Source organism: Perca fluviatilis, chromosome 7, assembly GCF_010015445.1.
Source record: "Perca fluviatilis chromosome 7, GENO_Pfluv_1.0, whole genome shotgun sequence".
Taxonomy (NCBI): domain Eukaryota; kingdom Metazoa; phylum Chordata; class Actinopteri; order Perciformes; family Percidae; genus Perca; species Perca fluviatilis.
Window position 1 is genome coordinate 13,026,514 of NC_053118.1, and position 26,942 is coordinate 13,053,455.

General features: G+C 38.7%; 1 protein-coding gene across 8 annotated transcripts in view; it reads left to right on the forward strand.

Moving 5' to 3' along the window:
* The window catches only part of ulk4 (unc-51 like kinase 4), a 102,320-nt gene that overhangs the window by 28,364 nt on the left and 47,014 nt on the right, over positions 1–26,942 (forward strand). For 7 of the 8 annotated variants that reach the window (XM_039806747.1, XM_039806745.1, XM_039806749.1 and 4 more), the window contains 8 exons: positions 10,533–10,694; positions 11,292–11,477; positions 13,046–13,173; positions 22,833–22,966; positions 23,421–23,542; positions 24,443–24,499; positions 24,905–24,956; positions 25,486–25,580. In XM_039806747.1, coding sequence (XP_039662681.1) covers positions 10,533–10,694; positions 11,292–11,477; positions 13,046–13,173; positions 22,833–22,966; positions 23,421–23,542; positions 24,443–24,499; positions 24,905–24,956; positions 25,486–25,580 — 936 coding nt within the window. The remainder of the gene's footprint in view (positions 1–10,532; positions 10,695–11,291; positions 11,478–13,045; positions 13,174–22,832; positions 22,967–23,420; positions 23,543–24,442; positions 24,500–24,904; positions 24,957–25,485; positions 25,581–26,942) is intronic. The other variant, XM_039806750.1, reaches the window with a different exon arrangement.

A 26,942-nucleotide genomic window follows, 5' to 3' on the forward strand; every position in this document is an offset into this window, starting at 1 on the left:
CGTGAGGCACCCTGTGATACCCACCCCAAGTTGAGATATAACTATATTATTTCTAATGCAGAAATGCCTTATATTTGTGAAACATTTTAAGAATACAGTATCAGTGCGTTTACATGCAGTTTAAAAAAATAATTATATTCGAGTTGAGGCAATACCCCGATTTCTCAAACGCCAAGTAAACACCTTAACCCGGTTAGGTTCTCATAACCCTATTAACAGCCCTAGAGAACTCCTTTAGTAACCGGGGTATTCCTGCATGTATACACCTTAATCGGAGTAAGATCGGCTTAAGCGTCTGTGCATACTGCCCCTCCACACTCAGCTGGAGTTTTTTGACCCGGAATAATAATACAAATCGTGATACTACTAATCTATGATTCAACAAAACAGCCTTAGCCAAATTAGCAGTGGGCCATCGGCATCAAAGAGCCTACGGTCCATGTGTTTTACTCCCTGCTGAGGCAGTAGCGGACACCGGGAGATGGCTAAACAGATTGTCCATCTCCGGGGCTGACATCACTGTGTCTCGGCAAAAAAGTGGAGGGACGTTAGTTAGCTAACATTAGCTTGCTAATTCCACCCGGCATTGGGCAACGCTGGTTACAAATAATGAGCCAAACAAAGTTGTCAGTCATCTGGCGAGACACTGTGCTTTCCTACGCTGTGACAAGAATGTGTGAATGAAACATTAAAGGGGAACTATGCAGTTTTTTTTAGCTTAATTTACCTTAACTGAACAGCTTCGGAGTCATTGGAATGGTTATATGACTTTTTTTCAGGTTGAATGGTCGCTTCCCCCTAGCGCCTGTGAGCTGAAAAACCACCCTTGCAACTTTTGGCCGGCGAATCGCGGCCTCGGCTTCAGGAAGTATCGCGCGATATCATGATGTAACGGATTGCTTTACGGCACTGCACACATACAGGAACCGGCTAGCTATAAGAACAAAGTAGCGATGGAGTTTTTCACATTATCGTCATGGCTGAGCAGGCAAAAAAGAAACCGAAAGCTAGGAAAGCATTGTCGGAGGAACAGAGAAAGAGGAAATGGCAGACTGACCGAGCGAGGAGTCAGACACAATCTTCAATTATTTACAATCCCGTAATTGTCTCCATGTGTTGAAAATGCTTTTAGTTGTTTTTCGTTTAATTTTTTTTCAGTAATGGCCCTGCCCTACAGCTAACTTCTAAAATGACATTAAAATACAATAAGGCCTATATAAATAAATCTCCTGCTTCCTTTTACCGGGCTCAGCTGGCTAGATCCGCTAACACAGGCTTTTCTGGTGTTCCAAAGAAATCTATGGCCCTTCAGAATGTGTTACTGTAGCACCATCTACCTGCCGCAAATCATTCTGTGACTTTGCGGGAAAAATCGGACCCGGGCAGAGGCCTTAATAAAAACTATATAAAAATAGCGTTCTTTTCACTGTTAGTCTCGTTTGCTGTTACAGGTCATTTAAGACCATTGTATGAATAATGACAGACCTTCAGAAACATTAAAAAGTTACATATAGTCACTTTAAGTTTAAAAGAGGTATACGTTTGAAAATTTCTAATGTGACTTGGGATGGAGTTCCACCCACGAGTAGCCCTAACTAAAAAAGCTGTTTTGAGTAAATGCACTTTATGGAGTTGCCTCTCGCTGCACTCCGTGTGGATCTGTAAGCAGTTGGTGCTGTTCTAACAAACTGTCTCAACACAGGAGGAGCTAGTCCATGTAAGGTTTTGTACATAATACAGAGATCTGTATATGTAATCATGTTTTCCCAACTTAAAAGGTTATATATATATATATATATATATATATATATATATATATTTATTTATTTATTTTCTTTTTCTTTTAAATATGGCAATGATGATGGTGTAAGGATTTCTTATGAAGAACCTTAAGAGTTTGTTTGTATAGGGAGTGTAGTGGTTTGAGAGAAGTTTTGCTTGCTTGTGTCCAGGTTGTCAAACAATAAGTGATACATCATCAGATGGAAAATTAGACAGTTTCAGAAACATTTAAAAGTTACATATAGTTGTGAGACAGGAGTCAATTATATAATATGTCTCTTGAATAAATAAAATAAGTGAATCTTCCAGTTAGTGACCTGCAACTTGGCAGGGTATTGTGGCATTTTCCCTTCTAGCTAGCATGTTCGTGTTTAGCTTGCCAGCTACAGTACCTCAAGCACTTGCCCTGCAACTAGTCACTACGTGGCCAAGCTTCCAGCAATATGGATGTGTGAATTAATTTCTTTGTGCCACTTTCTGCTCTGAGTGGGCACTCACTCATCAGACACAAACAGCTGTGATAAGCCTCCCAAGGGCCAACTAATGCATTCTGCCTCCTTTTGCTTTTCCCTCTGCCCTGAAAATTAGCCATGAGGGCAAAACAGGAGAAAATCTAAATTTGACAATACACATTAGTTACTGGAAGATTTCAGTAGCAACACACATGTTTATTGAGTTTTCACTGGTTAAAGAATCCATGACTGTCTTAAAGCTAGTGTGTAGTTTCTGCCGCCCCCATGATTAATTCTAAGTAATTACAACAAAGCTGTCGGCGCTTCCACATGATACAAGCCTTCCGTGCAACTGTAAAATATCTGTTAGCTACCTTGTCAGTGTCTGAATCATTTGCTGGCTCTCCCATCTTCTTCTTCATCTTCCTCTCTTGACTACAGTGGCCGAAACGGTTCAACAGAAATGCAAACACTACAACACAAATACAAAAGCCACAACACAAATGCAAAAGCTACAACACAAATGCAAAAGCTACAACACAAATACAAAAGCTACAACACAAATACAAAAGCTACAACACAAATACAAAAGCTACAACACAAATGCAAAAGCAACAACGGAAGTGACCGTTTTATGCAGTGGTGTCAGCTGAAAAAATAAAGAGCATTTCCAAATCGTTCCAAATCTCCAAAGTCTATAAACGGTGCCCTCGGCTTTTTAAACTGTGCCTACCTAGTTATAAACTGTGGGTATGGATGCCCTCGGATTACGTTTTTATTTTTTACACAGCAGCGAATGGAGTGGACCATTCTGCTAACCTAGCTCCCAGGGATTAAAGCTTTTATTTTTCTAATTTGACAATATAACTTGTGACACCACAATGGTTAAGGTCCTAAGGGGTTTGACTGTAGGTAGTTCTAATTGGTTTAGTAAGGCCAGCTGGCACTTTTGCCCTAGCAATGGTAAACATTCAGGTAGTGGGATGGATGAATGAATGAAAAAAGATTGTGGTCAGTCTGAACGTAGACTAATAGGTCTGAGTTCTTTTGGAGGGCTGAAACGGACCAAGCGTGAAAACGCCCTCAGAATGTTTTTGTTTACAAATGTGAAGTCACCTCATAGAAATAAAATTGAAAATCTGTTTTTTTATTTCTATGGGTCTATTGTAGGTTTGGCAGCCATTTTTATTATGCTTCTCTTTCTTGACTTATCCATATAGTACTTCCCAATATGACAGGCTGCTTGATAGATCTTTCTCACAGCTGACATTTTGACTTTCCATCACAGGTGTAACTATCTGCACAATAAGGGCACTGCAGTTACTGTTCCTATTATGGTTGGCCGTTGTCTACTGAATTGGCATATGACAGTGTCTACAGTGAAACATCACAATGAACGATGCCATCTCCCACTGGCCCAACCCTAGTTCTTTTTTTCATTTTCTTCAATGTAACTTATTATTGAGTTTAGACTTACCCTATACTGTAGGTGGAATTAAAAAGAAGGCATAAATGTTTTCTAAACATTTAGAAGTTTCTAGAAAGTTTTTCATTTTACCAACAAACTTAACATTATGTCTTGGATGAAATCATAGAATTAAAGTTTTATGGTGCAATTTATTCAGAAGTGATTGTATTAAATGTCTGTGGATCAAACTGAGGTGAAGAGGTGACAGAGCCAGTAGGAAGAGAGAACATGAGGGACTCAGGCTGGGATTTGCCTGGATAATCCAGCCATGGGTTATACAGCGTTGGACATCTGGTCAGAAAGACAACTGAGATAGAGTTGCTCATCCCTGACAGCAAAAGAGGAGCATGCGAGAGAGACAGAGAGACAGAGAGGGAGAGGGGAATTAGACGGATACTTTTTTTTCAAATTATGTCAAATAGGTTGACAAATAGCCCAAGGCCTAAGACTGCTCATACTGCCAATCCCATTGAGACCCAACACCCCAATGTGTAGCTCTAATGTTTTTATTTGCTAGTCCAACAAAAGAAATCAATGTCAATCTATTTAAACAGATCTTTTAAGCAGATTTTACACAGAACAAAAAAAGAAGAAAGAAACGTTGATGCACTGGTGCTGTGTATTATAAAAAGGCATTTAGTGAGAGCATGTTTTTCACAGCTTAGCAGACAAACCAATGCGGCATTGTCTGGTTTATTTGACAATATATACATTTCTTTGGTAAAATATGAGAGGGAGCAGGAATTATTATAACACTGACATATTGCTTTGATCATTTTAGTGTTATAGCAGTCATAGCAGTACTTTACATAATGTTGCGGTGCTAAATGGCCACTTGGACCGAACCTGTTTTTTCATGTATTTTAATTCTATGTTTTTCTAAATATGTATTTAAAAGTCTTAGTAATGTATCACACTCAAATTAGAGCCAAAGCAAGCATGGTGGTTTTATCAGTAAAGGGGGCGGATAGTGGGGGATTGCAGGGAGTGACAGAGGAGGAGAAAGGAGGATCAGTACATTGGGAGAGGAAGAGGAGATGGCGGGGAATCAGAGAGAGAAAGGGAGGGAGTTGTACTTGGAGAGGGGGAGTGGATGGCATGGAGTGAAAGGCAGGTTTCCAGGCCAGACTTAAGCTGCAGGAAATTATTTATGAGTCTGAACAAGATGATGCTTCTGCTGTCTATGATGGAACGTGTGTGTGTGTGTGTGTGTGTGTGTGTGTGTGCGCACGTGCAGCAGAAATAATGTGTGAACAGTATTACAGTGATAGAAGCCAGGGGGCAGAAGGCAGAAATCCCCCTTACACACACAGAGCAGTGGTGAGCCTATTAATGATTTATCACTATCTTCCACAAGGGAGAGGAGAACAGAGGGGGACTCTCTAAGACAGTCATGAGTCCTACCCTTGTGTTTCTAAACATAAGATGACCACTCCATGTGCCCCCCACACACACACACACGCACGCACACACACACACATGTGCATGGCCTGTGTTAGGGCTGCACGATTATGGCCAAAATGATAATCACGATTATTTTGATCAATATTGAGATCACGATTAATTATCACGATTATTTGTTGATTTTAGCCAAAACAAATTTTATTGTCACATAATTATATAATTATAACTGCTTTTACATCCATATTGTGCTACATTCCTACTAATACATCCATATTGTCTACATTCCTCCTTTATTGAAGGATACTGTGAAGGAGTATGCCATTTTAGCTGTTGTGCGAACGCTTTCCACACATGCATGTTTGCCGTGAAAGATACAGGCAACGCAATTTTCTGTTCACGTTAACGCCACATGTGGTGCCCGGTATCTACCAGACGAAATAGCTACGCGGATTTCTGTGGCTCATTACGCGGCCACTTACATGTCTGCGTTGCGCTCTGATGCTCCGAAACCCACGTTAGAGGCAACACAAACATCGCTGCATGTCACGCTAGTAAACACTAATAACACGTTACACAGCATGTAACGTTAGCCACAGTAGCTGACTGTTAAACAGTGTAGTGTGTCTGTATTTCACTGTAGGATTCCAACAGCGGGACGTCCAACAGTCTGCTGCTAAAGCTATGAGCTAAAAGACACAAACTAGCACTGGTCACTGCTGTTGTCTGAAAAACAACACAGACGGGACAAAACGTTGCATTTACTGGTAAACTGGTAAACATCGTGACCGGCTTATGATGACCGACTGCTACCTGTTGTGGAATTTTCCTCACGTTACTCTGTCCTCTGTGACTGTCTACATCTAGAAACTAAGCTGTGCGGTGCAGGCAGGGAACAGCTCTGATTGGCTCATGGAGACATGTGATCAGACAGTGGTTTATGGAGCGCTAGATTGGCTTTGCAAAAACTGTTCTATGAAGGGAATGACGCATTTTAAATATCGCTCGATCATTTTTTTTTTCTTTGCCTGTCCTTTTTCCTATGCCAGATTATCTTTCTGTACTGCATTTTGTCTCTCTTTACCTACCCATCTCTCTGTTTCTTTATCTATTTCTCTCCTTATTTTCTGGTCTGCTGGTTTGCATGTTATTTTACATGTGCTTGTCTGTTTGTCTGTCTGCTGATCTTCTGGTCTTCTTTCCCGTTTGTCTATTTGCACCTCTACTTGTTGCTCTTTTGTTTGCTATTTTGTCGACATGTCTCTTCCTCTTCCTTCGCGCCCCACTGCCTGTCTATTAGCCTGTTAATCAGACAGTCTGTCTCTCTCTTTGAGTGTGGCTATTAGGGGTGTTAGATGTTCTGTGCGAGGCTGATAGATGGTGCCTGTGTCTTTGCCATAGGGGCTCATTCAAAACCAGGTGCGCCGGCTTCTAAAGGACTTTAATTACAGAGGGAAACCACATCAGACATGTGAACACGTGCACTTGTGCACACAGGCATACACACAAATCCTGGATCAAGTCATGTGATGTAGTTTTTGTGATTTGATCTCTTTCTATTTGAGACTCAGAGGCCAGGTGCAAACATGTTTGGATATAAAACTAATCTACTGATCGACACTTAAAGACAGGATTTTATGGTTCCATATCTGCCAAGCCTTTTAACTCTTTTCATCTGAAATTAGGTTTTTCCAACTTTTTTTTTTTAGCCAGGGGTTCAAAGTGCGTAAATCTTACCTGTCAGTCCTGAGCTACAAAATAAGGGAGATTTTTTTTTTATTCAAACCAGTTGCCAGGAAGCCAGTCAGTCCTGTTGAAACCTGACGAAAAAGATGGAAATCCTGTTTAAACTGGATACACCAGTAATATATATAATAAACGTTTTTTCAGCAATTGCCACATTCACATCCAGAAAACCCGGAATTGAAGAATGTGTGTTTTGCCTGAGTATTATATCTATCTTTAATGTTCTTAAATTAGGATAGGTACCTTCTCAGAAATCCTGTTTGAAGTGAGGATTTACGAGAGTCGGTATGTCATTTAATTAGATCTGCCCCATGCCCCCCCTGGAAGGCTGAACTTCATGCTCTAAATCTACCAAATGTTAGTCTCTTACTGATTTTATAAAAACCTAACAGTCATCTAAGGGATGCAGAGTAGAAGAAGCAGTTGAGTCAGAGAAACATTTCTAATCTTTGAGGTAACTAATATATGAATTGTCCAAACGTTTTCTGCAAGACAGTTACAGGATGTCCTAATATGTTTTTGCATTTAATATACACTACAATACTGAGCATTTTAGTTCAATGACCATCAAGTGATTTCTTCAGTTACTGTTAATGTATTGTTAGAAATACATTTACCATTATGCATTTCTGAATAATTCTTTCAGTTAATTCAAACCACTTGAATCTGATTTACTCTAGCCCAGCAAATGTCCCCCGCATTGGGTAAAACAACTGCACATGATGCTACCAAACATATTCATGCCATCAACAAACTAGAAGAGAAGTACAAGAGCACTGTGAGAGCTTCAGAGAGTGTGTCTTGTCAAGTGAAGGCATGAGGAGACAAGGTGTAGTGCAGTCACTCCAGTTAACTGTAAAATGATTTGGACAGGTTGGGACTTAATTTTGAATATTATTCTCTTAATTTACAATAAAAATTGAAATATTAAGGCATACCATACCATATTTTTCCAACCTAATGACTTTGTTGATCCCTGACTTTTCCTTTCAAACTAACATGAATTTGACATTGTTGGTTTTTGAATGAAATGCCTTGATAACTATTGGATGGATTACCATGAAATTTGGAACAAATATTCAAGGTCCCAAAAGGGATAAATCATTATAATTTTGTGACCCCTGACAAAAAATTAACTGTGATTGAATAATTCCAAATTACAGATCAGTCATTATTTACGTTCAAACTTGGCAAGACTTAGCCAAGTCTTGTGTGCAAAGAAACAAATAACGTTGATGACCTTATAGCCGAGTTATCGGTCGTTTTAATTTCTTTAAAGTTGACATTCTGGAGATGTGAGGTTTAAGTAGGACACTGAGTATAATTTAATAAGTGTGTTTCTCGGATGAACTTTTGTCTCATACTGGGATGATAATGATAATGAGAAAAACTTACTCTTTTCTCTATCTCCTGCATTTCCTTCTCTGCATCATAATGATGGACTTTATTGCATGAGCTACTTGTTTCTCACCACATGTAAGGATATCTCTCACTGCTTCTCTCTCTCTCTCTCTCTCTCTCTCTCTCTCTCTCTCTCTCTCTCTCTCTCTCTGTGTAGTTCCTGGCACTGCTACAGTCTATTAAACACACACACGGGGGGCTCCCCCGTGGACTCATTAGTGAGCTGGCCCGCATGGCCTGGGGAATGCTGGAACAGACCATTCTACTGGTTTCCACAGGGGTGCCAGAGGATTCATTATGTTGTCATGCTACGTAGTCCCTTGGTGTTGAATACACTATGTGATGTCTTATATTGGATTAATAGGTGGGTAATTGTAGCTCTCAGTTAAGTATTAGAGTTCCCATGTGGTGAGATAGACTGTTAAATAACTGGATCACATTGATGCATTGTTATATTATTTCAGAGGTACAGTACTTGCCTCCAAAAGAGAATCAAGTTTTTTGTCAATTCTAAAATGTTCACTTTGTTTTAGACACAGGTTTTCTGCAGGGCAGTAGGTACATTATTTAGCTGTTATTGCATAGTACATATGTTAAGGCAAATGGGATTGAAGTAAATATTTTTGTGAAATTGAAAATGTGGTGTAAATGATAAAAACACAGGGCTTAACACATGGACTGACAATCTGCTCTTTCTTACGTACAGCAGTTATAGTCAGTGTGAATCTATTATGATAGATTCTATACGAACTGCTGTTCATCCATATACTGAGTTGAGGATTGGGGATAATACGAAACATGGCAGTTTATTTAACCATATTTCTTCCAAACTATGACTGTTTAAAACATACTAAGCACACATTTGGATGACAGAAAAATGGATTATGCCATAGGTTGTCACCATTTGGTGCATTGTAGATGACATGAATTCAAGATGACCACAGCTGCAGTTGTGTGATAAGAAACAAACTAAAAAGTTTGTGCAGCTTAAAGTAAGTGAATTTTATATTAAAAGTAGTATCACTGTAATTGGTGGATTTTATCGTAAGTCTCTCATTTCTTAAATGTTGTGGATTACATATATACTCGATGTGTGGACAGTCAACGCAGCTTTGTGTTGAAAAATGATAAATTGCCACGATGAAATTAATGTTTCAGCTGTTATTATGAACCTTTGCCTCAAAATATAGTTAACTGTGTTTTATGAATAGACTCTGTTATATCTCATATCTAGGGAGAGTAACATCTAAGTGATGTAACACAGTGAAACACAATAATAACCTGACAGAGGCAATCACTTCTGTTCTACTTCCTGTCTTTCTCCACAATGACTTTCCTAGAAAAACTCATTTCCTTAGCCACAGATTGCATTAGCCTGGCCCCATTGTCTGAACACAAACAACTATTCTATACTCAGGCAAAGGTGTGTGGGCACATACAATATACACATAAGCATGCACACACAAACACTTGCACACTAACACATACACACACAGACACACGCAACCTCTCGTTTTTGTATTGAGGTGATGTTAAGAGCTAATCTAATTGTCAGTTTGTGATTGAGTTAGTTCTTTGTTTATTTCTGGCTTTTGGTGTATGACATTTTACTGTAATCGGGTTTTGAGTTTGTAACTTAACAATGAAGCAGAAAATGTGTTGCTCACAATGGCATTATATTTTATACAAAGAAAAAAATCCTTTCTTGGACATAACCGCTATGGTATTCTCTGCTGTCAGAATGCATGTGCGCATACACACGCAAGTATGAAAGCAAATTTTTCCATATATTAGTACAAATAATAAAATAACCTAGAGACCTACAGTATGTCTAGTGTTGCTAATATTTGTACTGGTCCTGTGGGTGAAGACAAGGGGCTTTTCAGCACATACTGTGTACAACATTATGTTCTTTCAGTCTGTGTTATATCTATGCATATTGAGTTTGCTAAGGAGGATTATTGGGGTCAGTGTCATAGTGTAGGTGTTGGATTCAAGCTGTGAGGCTTTTGACCAACTCATTGTCCTAAATCCTCTTACAGGATGGTTCTTAAAGGGACTCCATTAACATGTGTCTAAGGTTCTACCAGGAAGACAGGATTTTCAATTTTCAAATAGTTTGAATATATTTGGTAGGCAAAAGTTTTGAGTGTGCATGGACAGTGCTCTTGCTGAATCATTGCAGTTTATAATATATGATATAATTGTTAATATTGCCTGGTTGATAATTGTTCCACAGTGGATTTACATGATTCAAAGGTGTTTGTGTGTCTGTCTGACAGGATGATTCCGTAGTTCATCACATGGCTGCAAAAGCCATAGAGAACATCTCCACCACTGTCTCTGCCCCCTCCCACCACCTGGTTACCACAGAGATAGGCTCTGCCCTGTGGTACCTGTTCACTCACTCCACAGTGGAGGCTGTCAGAGTCACTGCCATCTCCGTAAGTTTGCATGCATGAAAAAAACACACTTATACTGTACACACCAACATGTATGCGTGACTGTAGACAGATACATATGCACATACTGACATCTCTTTGGAAGCTACAAACACTAAATGACATCAAACACACATTATAAAATCTGGCTTTCCTGACTGACTTCAAGTAATGAAAATGAATGGTCTTCTAATGCTAAATGACAACAAATTTATTTTCTTCAGCTTTACCCAACAAATATCTAGATGTGCTACAAGCTAAATCTTAACTTAGCCCTCATACAGCATTTGATATCCTAAATCCCCCATTGTCGGTCTGTAACCATATTAACTTCTTTGTTAAGGTGCAGTGGGTCAAGTTACAAATGCATTTGTAGTTTATTTGTAGTTTATTTGTCATAAAGATTCAATAAAGTTGAATCTAATCTAAATTCCATGTTACATACCATTGAACACTTGCTTAAGGCACTAACAGCTTAAAATCAGGGACGTCATGTGCAACATGACATCACATAGGAATGGGAACACGCTCCATGAATGACATACATTAATTTCCTCAGTGTGTACATGTGTATTTATTTGTCTTTGTCTATGTCTCCAGGCTCTTTCAAGGCTAACCCGGGTGGCCCCAGCAGTCTTCTTGGCAGTGATTGACACCTGTGGCCCTGTGGCCATCTTGGAGGGCGTGGGTGGAGCAGGGGCAAGGGTCCAGCAGCACCTCCTCACTGCTATGGCCACTGCCCTACTCACCTCACGCATCCAAACACACCGCGTCACACAGAGCAAGGTATGTGTATACTCTTATGCATACTTGCAGAAGAATGTAAGAAAATATTGCAAAATGTCAAATGCAAATATATACATATCAATATTATACACTACTATATCAACTAAGAAAGCGCAGACACAAATAACAATATTGTTTTAATGTTATATTTTATTGATATTGTTACAGAAAAAATTCTACAGGAAATGTAAGTGGTAACATCACTACTAATAGGGAGATTTTAACACATGGACCAAGGGATGAAAACACAACATGAGAAACAAATTCAACTAGCCTCGAATTCTCTCTCTCTCTCGCTCTCTCTCTCTCTCTCTCTCTCTCTCTCTCTCTCTCTCTCTCTCTCTCTCTCTCTCTCTCTCTCTCCCCCTTACAGTTCATGAACTAATGCTGAACTGTGTGTGAACTAATTTGTGATGAATTATTAATTCATTTTTCATAAGACAGCCCATCAAGTGTGTATACAAAGTGCTAATCTTGGTAAGGCAGAGGGGCTAAAATTGATTTGAAGGTTTTTAACTTGGAGTCTAGCATTGGTAATTGACTCTGAACTGAATTTATTTGCATTGAGCATTTCCAATTTAACACAGCATACAAACTTAGTACTTCAACTCTGCTCTAATTATACACTGATATGCATTCACCCCCTACCCCCCGTCTCCCTCCTCTGTCTCTCTCCCCTGGCACATAGACAGACAGTGCAAGTTTGTTTACACAGATCTCTGTATGTGTGTGTGTGTGTACGCTAATTTGCAGTGTGTCAGTATCTGGGCTAATTGGCTGAATGAATGAACTGCAGCCTTCTACTTTAGCAGAGCATTATGGGTAATGGGGAGGGACTTATCAGCGAGGCGCACACTACTGGGCTTTGAAATTAATTAACTTCACCCCATAAACACACATGCATGCACATTCTTTCACATTAACTCACACACACTCACACACACACAGATACTTACACGCACGCACGCGCGCACACACACACACACACACACAAACACACACACACACACACTCGGAAGCGTATGGTGTTGGTGATAATGATAATGGTAATGAATGTTGGCCAGTCACAAGTTTTTCCAACTAGTTACTGCAGCTGAGTTTATGCGAAGGGAATGTCTAAAGTAGCTGTAGGCATACACGTTTGTTTTGTGTGTGTGTGTGTGTGTGTGTGTGTGTGTGTGTGTGTGTGTGTGTGTGTGTTCTGTGATAATGTGGAGTCTGTGCTGATTAAGTTTTAGCCTGTTAGTCGACACATTTTCAGAATTTTATTTTTCTGAACCCCTTGAATAATTAAATTTTTTTTTTTTTCATACATTATTTGGATCCATTGCAGTAATATATTATAATAAGATACATTGAGAACATAGCACTGTGTACATTGTGCAAACATTTTTTCTCTTCATACTCTGAATCAACCTACTTAGTTTGGTGTGACTATGCAGTGTTAAAAGTCGGTTCCATATAGTTGGCTTGTATTTTAATTGCAAAGTATCTTGAACTGTACACCAGCAGAAACATTCACAACCAGTCAGTTTGACTTTATTCATTTGTGTCTTTGTGTCTTGTAGGATTTGGTCTTGAAGGTGCTGCGCTGTCTAGAGAGTCCATCTACAGTAACAAGAGGCAAAGCATTACTACTACTACTGCTACTAATACAGGACAACACACACACTCTGCTATACTGCTGTCAACACAGGTAAATACACACTCACTCACACCCACACACATGCACACACAGGCGTGTACATGCACTCATACACAGAGACAAGGTCTCTCTCAACTCTCGAACAGATGACAAACCAGATGTGATAAAATAGACAAAAGGGTCAATGGTTGGTCTATTCTGTTTACTATTGTGTAAAAAATTGTGATTTACCTATAATTTCATTTAATTGATTAAAGAGTCACACTCTTTTTTAATTTTTTATTTCATTTACTGTACTGTAACACTGATACAACACATGTATATTATCTTAGCACATAGTATACCCCCTACACCCTACTGGCTGACTGTACTGAGATTTGGACTAGTAAAGCTTACTCATAACTCCACTCAGTCTGTCAGACCACTGGCTAATTAGTTTCTCTGGAATGTAGTTGCCACACACAGACTGAATTGCCAGAGAACAAACAAATACCATTTGTGAATTCTATTTGAGGGTGGGATTCCCCTTTCATTATTTAGCCGTAGTTTCAGACTGTATTCTCTTACCTAGCTGCACTATAGCTAAAACTAATTCCCTCTTCACTATACAGTGTGGTGGGGCGAATCCAAAATTGTGCTCCATGTTTTTGTGATATTATTCTTTTGTAGGATATAGCATTTGTTGTAACTATCACAACAATTACTTTACATAGTTAATTTGGTGTATATTATATACAATATCTAGTTCCAGCCAAGCAGTCCTGTTGGTCCAAGAGTCGTTTCAGATGGCTAGGGTGATTTATTGATTGCTTGGGAGGGAAGATGGCACACTGCTTTAAGTTTAGGAGCTGTTCATTCTGGCTAGATGATATGCTCACTCTGAGACTACGTCCACAGTAAATCTGTTTACTTGTGAAAGTGACTTATGTACACACCGTTTGAGAGTTATAGGCAATAGAAAGTTGACCTCTTAACTACTGCCACACAGCAGCTGATCATGTCTGAGCATGCTTGCATCAATGTTTTCCAAAAGATCTGTCTTCTCCTGTTCACACTAAAATGTAAGTCTGGCAGTTTAAGATTTATCTGCTCTGTTGAACATTTTAGAAAAGCTTTCGGTTTGGGTGTGGATAAACAGAAGCTTAATGTAGACGGAGAGAAAAAGCTTTATTTTCACATTTAACTGTAGACATTTTATACATTAAACTAAGTTAAAGATTTATTAAATTATTAAACCAACATATTTGGCCATGCATGCTTTTGTGGAGTGATTTATCTTGAAGCAGAGGTTTCACATTCTGATACAAGCACTCATAGATTGCTTTTCAACACAATTATCTCGTATGTAAAGCAGATTGCTTTTAGAAAGGAGGCTTCCTTCATAAAAATGCTGCCTGGGGCTGTTGGCAAGGCAGTTGTACTCTGTGTAACCTTTGCGTTAACTAGCACAGCAGCCGTGGGAATGATAATATAAATGTATGTACCCTGGACATTCACTTTGTGCTGCCTGCTGTATGTTGTAACTTTACTGGAACTTCAAATGGTTCATTAGCTGGTTGTCCTGTGTTTCACCCCACACTATCTTGCAATGCAGCTGTGAATGTGCATAGCCCACATGATCAGATGCATGATATATATATATTCTGTATTATATATACATTGCCAGTTCCCCTGGTAATTTATGACCAGTTGGTATTTCAGTTTGAAAAAGATGCCCTAGATTACTGAACTATGGATCCTCCTCTCCTTGCTGTCTCTTCTCCCTCTCTCTTTTTCTCTCTGTTTGTTTTCTTTTTGTATTGAAATGTCTCCCTCCTTTCTTTTGCTCTCTTTCTCTCTCTTATTTTGAGATTCTTATTTTTTCTATCGCTCTGACATTTTACACGTGTGAACTGCCAAATTAACTTTTCCATGAAAGAGTAAGGTTAAGGTTAATTAGAGTTAGACTTGTTGACACAACAATGTCTTTAGATAGAAGTGTACATCTGAATACTCCATTTTATTACCTTTGACTAACACAAAACCACTTCTCGGCAGATGCTGAGGAGCTCTCTTATGTCAGCATAAATGTAGTTTGATATTTTGCCAAGTAAAATCATTACATGTTTTACACTAGTATACACAAGTTAAGAGTTTATGCTGTGTCCCAATTCCATCATACAAAACAGAACTAATTCAGTATGTAGCAGGTTCATATAAAAAAGACAGAAGTATGTATCCTTGAACATGTCATGCTTAATCAATTCCCTTGATTTTTGAGTGTGGTATGAATTCACCAGCTTTTTGAATGTGTGTTTGATTAACACTTATGTCCCACAATGCAATGCACAAAGATAATAAAGTAGCTAGTTTCAGCTGGTAATAATTAAAACAAATTAGTTGTGGACAGATCCAGGAATATCTTGAAAAACCCAAATAAAGTAACTTTGGGAAAACGTTGTGTTCCCAAATTTTATTTCCAAATATTCTGCAGCAGGAAATGGAAATGGAGCAATATGATTACCTAATTTTGGATATTTTTGATTGGACCATTCTTTCTGACATCACAGCCTAGGGCTGCACGATATGACCTAAAATCAAAATCACGATTAAAGGTGCAATATGTAATATTGTATGTAATACTGGCAGCTAGCGGTTAAAATAGTTACTGCACTACCAATTCAAAATACTGGAGAGTCGTTTCCCCCGCCCCCTCCTGCCCAGACTCGAAGTTCACGGGGGTTGCCAGGCTGAGACCGCAGAATTCACAACAATGTTGCTTGACGCTCTTCTCACATAGCCAGACATTACTCCACAGCACAGCAGAGTAGCTAACGTTAGATGCTAGTCTCACATAGCCAGACATTATTCCACAGCACAGCAGAGTAGCTAACGTTAGATGCTAGTCTCACATTGCCAGACATTACTCCACAGCACAGCGGAGTAGCTAACGTTAGATGCGTGCTATATTGACAGTCATAAAAGCCCGTGCTCACACGGAGCTCTGTAACCAACTGACATACACACTTTTTCGGCTTAAAATTACAGTATGAACCGCTAAAAACACAACAACGTCACCGTCCTCTCCACACGCCAGTCAGGCACACTTCCTCGGCTTAGAATTACAATACGAAACGCTAAAAATACCACTAGCTACCTTGCCGACGGAACACACTTCATTGGCTTAGAATTACGGCAACAATCGCTAAACACACTGCAAACTCACAGTCCTCTCTTCCCGATTTACAGCCCCCCTCTCGTGGCTTAAAATAACTCACCGTTGTCGGCTCCAGCCGCTTAACTACACGTTGTAAACAGCCATGGGCTGCTTGCCTGGTCCTCCGGTAACGTTAGCAGTTAGCAGGGTTAGCATGGCGGCGTTAGCCAGGACCAGTCGAGATCACTTTACTGGCTATGTCTCAATTGTTTTTGCTAGTAACCAACTCGGGTACTCTAGCTATATAATTCAATGTGAGTACACAAATGTTGAAATGACATAAAATGCCCGTCCCTAGTGGCTGTGATAAATTAGCCTGAAGCTATGCTTACCGGTTCAGGAGGAAATAAGCCAATTCTGCGTCCTTTTGGGATCTAAACTGTCTCCATCTTTCAAATACATCTCCAATATTTACCAGGGGGTTGTTACGTCTCTGGTCACGCAACTGTTAGAAACATGCTGTTTTCTTTTTTTTAGGTCGGGTAGAATCTATCTCCGTAGATCCTGTTTGTTTGTGTGCTGCTTTCATGGCTGTACTACCGTTACAGCTGTAGCGCGCTGGATTTACGTTTTTCCAGGTATATCTGGCAACCCGGCCTGGCTGTCAAACTGGGCCATTGATAACAACACGCAGATCAAAACATAAACATAAATTCCGTCACGGAATGTAAATTTCAAAAAGAAAAAATACTGATATTAGCATTGTTGTCAGAAAAGATAGTATTTCAGTTTAACATGTTTCCTTAATATCTGATGAGGCATTGGTGTCATTTTTGGATTTATTACAGTACAAATATTACATATTGGACCTTTAATTGCACATTTTACCTCGATAACGATAAATGAATGATAATTAATCACGTTGTTCTTTATCATCTTTTCTGAAGCCCAAATGTTTCCAGACGATGGACACTGCATTTTTTGGGGGCACAAGTTGCTCAGTTATCCTCCATTATGCTTTACATGCGGCTGACTGGTCCGGGCAAAGTCACGTGACTACACACGCGGTAGAATGTTTTTAAGGAGAAAGTAGGCCTATCAACAGGAATCAATTGTCGAAATTATCGTCATGGGTAAAATACGTCGATAACAGCTTCAGAATTCTGTGTCAATAAATTTGCAATTAATCGTCCAGCCCTAAGACAGTCTTATGCCAGAGCAAGATACACTGGATTTATTGTTATAGCTATGTTATGGCTCTGTTTTTTTATATTTAGATATGAGAATAACTCGATTCTGAAAGTCTGAACACAACCTCCTTTAACAAAAGACTCCAAAACAGAGTTGAGGTGTTTTAATTTTTTCATTTTCGCTTCAGCTCTTTTCCTCTGTCTGCCTCTCTTTTCCTCACATACACGCACTTTCCTTCTATCCCTTTCCTCTTACTTGCTTTCCCTCTGTTCACTGTGTTAGAGCTGTCAGAGTTGACCTGCCTGTCTCCCTCCCACCGAGCACTCTGCATGATTCAACCACACACACAGGCACACATCTTTCTCTCAGTCCTGCTCTCACCCAGGCACATTGTGTTTAATTAGCTCCTCAGTGGCGTGAAAATATGTGTGTGTATGTGTTTTTGTCTGTATGAAATAAACTTGCATAGAGGAAGTGTCAAGATTGCCATTGGGAGTGGACACACGGCTTTCAACAGACACACACACACACACACACACACACACTGCGGGCCACTTGTAGGTCAGTTGTGTGAGTACTTTGTGAGTCTCCCACAGCGACTGACAGAGAGGTGGCAAGTTTGTCTCTCTTTATTTAGCAGTTGGAAAATAAATGGCTGCAAGACTTACAGAGGAACACACAGGCAGAAGTCTAGCAGGGAGACAAATAGGGAGACCGACGAGGAGCAGGCATTGAGCTGGTTAGAGAGATAGACAGGTAAATAGATGGAAAGATATACTGATAAGCATTTTGTATTAGAAAAAGTGAGATCATCACATAAAGTTGACTTCGGTGTTGTTGAAGACTTAAGACTTTTGCTTGGACCAAATGTAAATAAAATTGTCACCTCACCACCAAAATTCAAAGACATATTATGGTCATAAACCTAACCTACCTATCACTCTTACCTTGATTAACAGAAATCACAATTTTCACATCAGAAAACACAGGCTACAACAACATCTAAATCTGACTTGATAAAGGCCATGTTGGTTGGTCAGTTTGACGGTGGATTGGTCCACCACTTTGGTCCAGACTGAAATACATGTATCTCAACAACTATAGGATGGATTGCCATGGAATTTTGTACAGACCTTTATAGCACCCAGAATTTGAATCCAAATAATCATAATCATTTATTCTGTAAAATATCTTAAAGTGAACATATTATGCTGTAAGTATTTTCTGTCATATCTACTATGTTATAATGTTAAAATAATGAGGTAAACATATTTTAGAGAAATCCCCATGAGCTAAAACGTTCTAGGTGTCACATAACACTTAGCCGGCCTTCTCCGGCCTTCTGTGATTGGTCATCTGCTCCAGGTAGGCAGGACTGAAGTGTTTTTTATTTTTATTTGTTTTTAAACCTACTGCGATGTTAACATTGTCGCATGTAGCTACATGCTAACGGCAGTAAAAGATGTCATCTTGGCTGCCAATCTTGTTAAATTCTCCCCAATTTCAGGTCGCATTACTCCTGAAACATTTTCGGTTATGTAGTATTTGGTTTAAAAGCCTTTATCTTCGATTTTTGACTGTAGAAAGTGCTGCTGTATTCTATTAGTGTCCACTACTAACTATAGATGCTACATGCTAACAGAAGTAAAATATGTCATCTTGGCTGCTAATATTGTTAAATTGGGTAGTATTTTGTTAAGAAGCCTTTATTTGTACAAAGTCCTGCTATAAACTCTGTTGCAGTAGCTTCTTTTTTTTTATTTTTTATAATAAACTTTATTTCAAGATACAATTAACAGAAATTCGATCGTCGTAGTATGTGACCAAATATGATACAAAAAAAGTATACAAATAATATATAAATTAAATAAAGTAATAGTCTAAACAAAATGAATAAATAAAAGAAACAAAAAAAGACAGACTTTCAGGAATGTTAAAACTAAAGACAGCAGAAACGCTTAAACAAAGAGATTTGAGTAGATATCAGATATTAATATGGCTTTCTTATTGGATACGAACTTGAGAGACTCAAAGTACATGTCAAATTCAACTTGGAATAGTTTGAAGCACGGTGTTGAACTGGAAAATTTTGCCTTGTGGATATGAAACTTACCTAATAAAATAAAAAGATTTACAATATTACATAACTTTCTATCTTTACATTCAAAATAGGTAATAATATGTTTCCCTTCAAGTCTGATTGTATATTTTGTTTTAGATACCATATAATCTTCAAAGCTTTTCCAGAATACAATACAGAATGAGCAACCATAAAAAAGATAACGACTCTTGTTCTGTTTTACAGAAACTACAATAGTTATCAACAGGCATGAATTTTGAGACAAATAAGTTTGTAGGGTATATATTATGTAATATTTTCAAATGCAATTCCCTAACTTTGTTTGTGATACAATATCTAAAGGGAACAAGCCCCGCCCTGTGCCAGTTAACATTAGTAAAATGAGAATTCCAGAAAAATTTGCCACGAGGTGATATTTTCTTTAAATTTAGAAAGCATTTTCTAATGTGCTTATTAGTACAATTGCTGCTCATAATATCCATACCGTTTATATAAAGAGTAAAATTAAAACCAATAACTTCATTTTGTTTTTTATAACTTTTCATTAATTCTAAAATGCCATTAGGTATAGATTTGAAAACTGAATTATATTCTTTGAATGTTATTGGCAATGCTTTCTCTCTGAGAAAAGATTCATAATTAAGTAAATGACCATTACAATGAAAAAGATCTTTCACGAAGATAATATTTCTGTTGATCCAATTTTGCAAATAGAGTGACTTGTTCCCCTTAGTGATGCATTCATTATTCCATAAGATAGACTTGTGTGGAGAAAAGTTGTGAGAATGACACAACTTCCAGGCCAAAAGAGCTTGTTGATAAAATTGGGATAGTTTTAACGGCAATCTTGTAATATTGTAGTTACATTTCAATACAAATTTAAGACCTCCTACACTATCAAAAATATTATTGGGGATAAAGTACCATAAAGACTCTGGAGCTCTCAAACATTCCTTCAACCATTTCGTGTTGCAGTAGCTCCAGCTGCTACTAGTGAAACAAAACTGGAGCGGAGATTCCAGGAAACACGCTGGCCAATTAGAGCAGACTGGGCTTTTTCGGGAGGGGGGCTTACAAAGACAGGCGCTCCAACAGAGCGTCTCGGACAGAGGGTGAGAAAGTGTTTTTTGAACATTAAAGCATGTAGACATGTCCTAGTACAAACACAAAATACAAACATGAACCTGAAAATGCTATATAATAGTTCCCCCATTAATATCTAAATGATGGATTGGCACCATCATCAGGTCAAAATCCTTGTTGTTTAATGCCAAATACCTGCAAAACTAAATATCCCCATTATCCTCAGCTGTAATTTGTGTTAAGTGCTAATTAGTGAATGTCAGCATGCTAATATGCTAAACTAAGATGGTGAATATATGTAAACATACCTGCTGAACATCAGCATGTTAGCATTGTTATTGTGAGCATGTTAGAATGCTGATGTTAGCATTTATCTTTAAGTGTCACTATGCCTAAGCGCAACCTCACAGAAATATAAAACTTCTCTATTCCTAAAACTTCTCTATTCCTAGGTTCCTAAGGTAGTATTGGGAGTAATTGTTTTCATATCTGAGGGTCATTTTATATCTAAAGGTTGGTGGTACTGTCGCGGCATAACCACAACACTGGGAAAACTTGATACTTCGTTACGTCTAGGGCACATGTGTCAAACTCAAGGCCCGCGGGCCAAATCCGGCCCCTTGCCGATTTAGATCTGGCCCGTGTATCAATTTGGGTTCACAATAAATTTTGGCCCTCCAAATATTTTTTTAAATGCAATTACGTGTCATTCAAAGCAAAATATGGCAGATTTGCCAACTCTGAGACTCAGAAGCAGAGAGACAGTTTTCATATTCAGGCTAAGAAACTGATTGTTGTTTAAAAAAAAAAAAGTATGATTGTTTTGCTTGATTTGTTAAATTCTACGATGGCTAAGGAACTCTTTTGATGACTTTTGTAGGGCTTCATGTCAACAATGCGACAAAAAGCGTACAAAAATGTCGGAAAAAGCAACAAATTTACAACAGGGTGACAAATGTCTGAGAAAGCCACAAAACAACAAAAATTAGGAAAAAAGCTACCAAAATGTTTTAAAAAGTGACATGCAGTAACAAAAGCACATCAATAAACTCCATGTCTGGCCCTTGGTGGGATTCTCTTTTCCCAGTGTGGCCCTCTGGGAAAATGAGTTTGACAACCCTGGTCTATGGCTTCCAGAGAGCATTTGAAACTACAGAGCTAAGCGCCAGCCCACCAGGCTGAAGGTAAAGGTGAAGCGCCTACATCTCGCCATAGCCGGGGCACTGCTTCACTTTGTCTTCCGACCAGCTCACTGCTTGGTCCGGCGCTCATCAGCATTGGCACTCCATTGACAGTTCATTTGTAGACATTTAAGATGCAGACAAAACATTAACACAACTTGATGGGGAAAAGGAAAACCTTCGTCACGACATTCAGAAGCACGTGTCTCTTTTCCAAAACTGACTGTTCTCTCTCCTCAACTTCCGCTTTTGTCAACCCATACAGCTTTGTGACGCAGGCACAGTAAGCCACAACCACCTCAGCCTGGCGACCAATAGGTGGATTGTGCCGTGACATTACCAACTAGGCTTTGCTTGTTTGCACTAAAACCATAACAATAATGGAAATAGAAAATCCAGCAATTATTATTAGAGCTCCCCTGAAATGTGCTGGATCCTTAATATAGTAACAGTAGCTGTGTTATCTGTGAGCTGTGACTGCTAATCCTTTATGCAACATTATTATGAGGAAAAATAGTGAATTTGTAATCCCTGCACCATTCCTACTCTAAAGCATAGAATACATATTTGTTAACTAACATGACCTCTCTGAATATGTCTGCATTCATCCTTTTTAGTGCTTGTGTGTGCTACACAAGTGTGGGTGTATTTGTGTGTCAGTAATGAATATCAATTTGCAGTGGTAACCTTTCTGTTCTGCTTTGAATTTGTGAATAGAACATTATTGATTACTGTTCAATACATCAGACTGACGAGAATAAAAATTTTCTAAAAGTCATGGCCTGTCTGTCTGTCTCTGTCCCTCTCTCTTGGCCAATCTCCCTGCCCCTTCTTTTTATGCTCATTGACAAGAATCATATTGTTAAGAGCCTTCATCATCAAGTTGATACTCCTTGAGCAACTTACAATAAGTGGAGCAGTAGAATACGATAAAACCCTAAAAGCAGTCTGAGTGAAAAAAGAAAATCATGCGTCCATGAAATATGAATGCCACATACATTTTGTGACATGCACTGCATTTGTGTCTCTTTCTATTTAGACTTGTGATGCACCTGGAGAGAGACCTGCGCAAAGCCACTCCCCTCAGAGAGAACCCCAGCCAATCAGGATATCTGTCTCAGTGTCTGGATTTACTGATTGTATATCTGAGTAGCACTGCACCACTGATACTGGGTACAGATACACACACCACTCTTCTGACTGCACGAGTGTGCCTGCTCTTTGTGTGTTTTTGCCGACTTGTTTATATGAATTTGCAAATTTTTGTGCTCAAGTTTTGTGCTCTTCTCTTTCTTTTACATTTTAACAGTACAAAATCCTTTTAAGGTTAACGATATATTCTTCACTGTGTCATGTTACTAAATACAACAACGATAACCCGGACTACGACAGAATATTAACCGTTTATAAGCCCATCAGCATGTCTTTACAGCAGCGTTGCTAACCCCAATAACGGAAGCTAAAGTTACCCACAATCCATCAGGTGTATCTCACAACGGATCTCATAGTAGCCCAAAATACACAACAGTGTACTTTTGTATTACTGTAAGGCCCCATTAGCCCTCTACTATTATCCCTTCTCATCTCCTCTTGTGTCCCCGTCTCTTGTCTCCTCTCCTCTCTCCAGAGGATGTCTTATGTGCATTACAAAGTGTGGTCGGGAGAAGACACCCATCTACAGCTCAGTGCAGACAGCTTAAACACACTTTGCCTACAATATCTGTAGTGCTGGAACTTCTTTCATCCCAGGTAACTTGGAACTAAAAGGGTCTTCTTCATTCTTTGATGTTAAAGTGCTCATATTATGCTTTTTGGCTTTTTCCCTTTCCTTTATTGTGTTATATATCTTTTTGTACACACTATAGGTTTACAAAGTGAAAAAGCCCAAAGTCCACCCCAAAGGCACTTACCATCTCCAACAGAAAACACTGTTCACAAACTGCTCCAAACAGCTCTATTGTAGTCCAGCCTTTACTTCAGAGACAAACGTGGTCACTTTGTAACACACGTTATATAACACACGTTATAATGCTCGCCTAGCTGCTACTGCTCTGCAACTGACTAGCTAGCAGTACTTACTGCACATGTGCGACTCCCAACAAAGATGGTACAGAAGTGAGATGTCTCACTCTGTAGCTAAAACAGAGAGCTCAACACACAGGGTGAAAAGAGGAGCTGCAGCAATGTGCAGTACAACAAATATATGGTGTTTTCGGAAAATTAAACCACATAAACCTATTCTGGTACAACCTCTAAATACAATTATGAACCTGACAATGAGCATAATATGAGCACTTTAATGTTTTAGCATTATTGCATGCAAGGTTATACACATAGAGTTTCTCATGAATTACCAGTACCCGTCCTCATTGTTCAGCACAGTATGGTCCATTTTCCCTGAAAATTATTTAACTATCAATATATTGTTAGAACTGTCGTGGTGGCCTGGGTATATGGGCCTTTTATCAGATACAGTATGTGTCATAATGTACTTAGTTTAGATTAGGGCCAGATAGATGCGCCTCGCTTCAGAAGGCTCTGGGACACTGTACATAATTTGGGTTTGTGTATAATAAGCCTGCAAGAAAAATAATGGCATGTGTATTCCTGCTCTTACCTGTTCTCTGGTTGTGTGACTGACTCTCACAGGTCTTTAGATGTCAAATTGTAACTGAAGAACTTCTAGCTCAAATTGGATTGCTACTGGTAAGTGTTTGGTAGTACAGTATTATGTTTAGATAAGGACTCTTAATTTGTCTTTTCAGTGGAGTGATCTTTTTTTTAACAAAGTAAAGGCCTACAAATAACACTGTTAAAACTAGAATGCACTGACATTTTTAATTTCAATTCATTTGTCATGTAAAAACATAAAGGTTTACGCTATTAAGACATTTAGGATATCATAAAAAGCAGCACTGATGTCCATTGCAGTCATTTAATATTCAGGCAGGAAGAAATCTGGAAATCACTGCTACCACACAACAGCACATAGTGATCAGTACGTGTCTAACGAGAAATGAAAACAACCATCACTGATTACAGTGCACTTAAAAAAAAGTATTGCTGTAGTATTTAGTTGGGGTCATGTCTAACCTCTTCTCTTTCTCACAGAACTATATCACCTCTATAGAGTCCAATGAAACAAATCTGGCCAGCGCTTTGGGTGAGTTACTTTCTCAATTACTAAAATGTTTATGCATATTAAATAAGAATATTTTATTTCTTTGACCAAACTTTACTCTGCAGTCTATTTTCATGTGTTTTGGATTGTGTTTTTCTTCTGTACACTGTTCTTTCGTTAGGTTCATCATTAATCATTTTTCTTAAAGCTTTTATTAAGTCTTAATTTAGCTCCCCCCTTGGAACTGACATTTTATAAAATATAAAAAATTCATATTTCTTTAAGCATATAAAGTTTAGTTGTAAAGGCTGTACTTAAACTCATAAGAAGAAAAGAAAATATATGAAAGATACATGCAGCTTTGAAGAGACAGTTGTGGTACTCAATATCAAATGCTTGTGCACAAGGCAAGGTGCAGTGCCTTGCTCAAAGGCAATAATATAAACCATACTCCACAAATGGAATACACAGAGCCATCTTTGCAAGGACCTGGTCAGCCTGTGGGTCATCCTCCCCTTTTATTGAGGAGGTGATCATCCTTAGAGCTGAATGATGTTTGCTTTTCATTTAGGTGCAGCAGTATGTGAGGAGTTGATTAGGACATCTCTGTCCATTGTGGAAGTCCTAAGTCAGCACCATACTCTCATCACTCCACATCGTAGTGCTGTAAGTATGCATGCAAGCACATGTGCAACTGGCTTCCTATCTGTCTACCTTATACAGCACTGACTGAATGTTTGGTGTGTGTGTGTGTGTGTGTGTGTGTGTGTGTGTGTGTGTTAGTGTTTTAGTTTTAGTGTCTGACTGGCTACCTGTCTGTCTGTCTGTCTGATTTCTACCATACATGTTTAACTGTCTACTCATTGAGACAAACATTTAATAATAGTTTAGTTGCTTTGCTGTGACAGAAAGCTTGCAGAGAACAAGTGAGGGCTATAAGATGTTAAATTGTCTCGATGAACATCTCCAGTTTTTGTCCATTTCATATAGTGCCCCTGGTTTTAAATTCAGTGTGTGTCTTCCAGTCTACCAAACCTCTCTATTAGTGGTCAGAGGACAGAGGGTACACTTGTGTGCTATTAAGCAAGACACTAATCAACTATTGAACCAACAGAGCCTCGTCAGGTGTGTGTGTGTGCGCGTGTGCGTGCGTGTGCGTGTGCGCATGGGATAGGACAATGAGATTGTGTTTAATGACTATTGACGTATGGAAGTGGAGAGCAGCAGGAAGCAGACAGGATGGAGGGAGAGAAAAGAAAAGAGATGAGGAATAGAGGAAAGGTGCAAAGAGGAGGTTTGCTGCTACTGATAGTCAATAACACAGGAAGACACTTTAATTACCACCAGCCAGCTCAGATTAACTTTTATTGCCTGCTGGACAAGGACACACAGTCATGTTTGAGTTAGTTTACTTCTCTGAATCCTTCTCACACAGTAAATTTTGCACTAAGTTTTGCCCCCACTACTCTTTCTCTTTTTTTCTTTTTTACAAAACCGGCTTTTACTCTATGGGACGTTAAATTTGTTCTTTAGTCATCTTAAAAAGTGAAACATTTCAGCTATGTAAGCATTACCCATTACAACCAAATAGTGATGGGAAGGAATTTCCTTTTTTTGGGCTGATTAATTAATTCAGTCTTTTAGTAAGACCAGGATATATTGAGCAGCTTTATAGACTACTGTCTGTATCCAGGAACCACATGCTAACAATTAGCTTATTTGTTGTGAATTAATGATATACAGTAGCTTCAACATAGCAGGTATATTGAAAAGAATTGTTTTGTGCATTGTCTAATCAACAATGTGCACATGAGGTTTGTTTACAAGAGGAAACAGGAATATAATTTCAGAAGTCTAGCTGTTGCCTGTGATTTGCATATGGTAAAAAATGGTAATTAAAAAGTATATACAACATTTCATCTTTTCTAGTCCTGTGAGAATACAGATTAAATGGTATATTACTATTTTTGTATTGGTTGCAAAGGAAATTGATCTTTAGTTACAATTGTGGTGATTGGAAAAAACTGT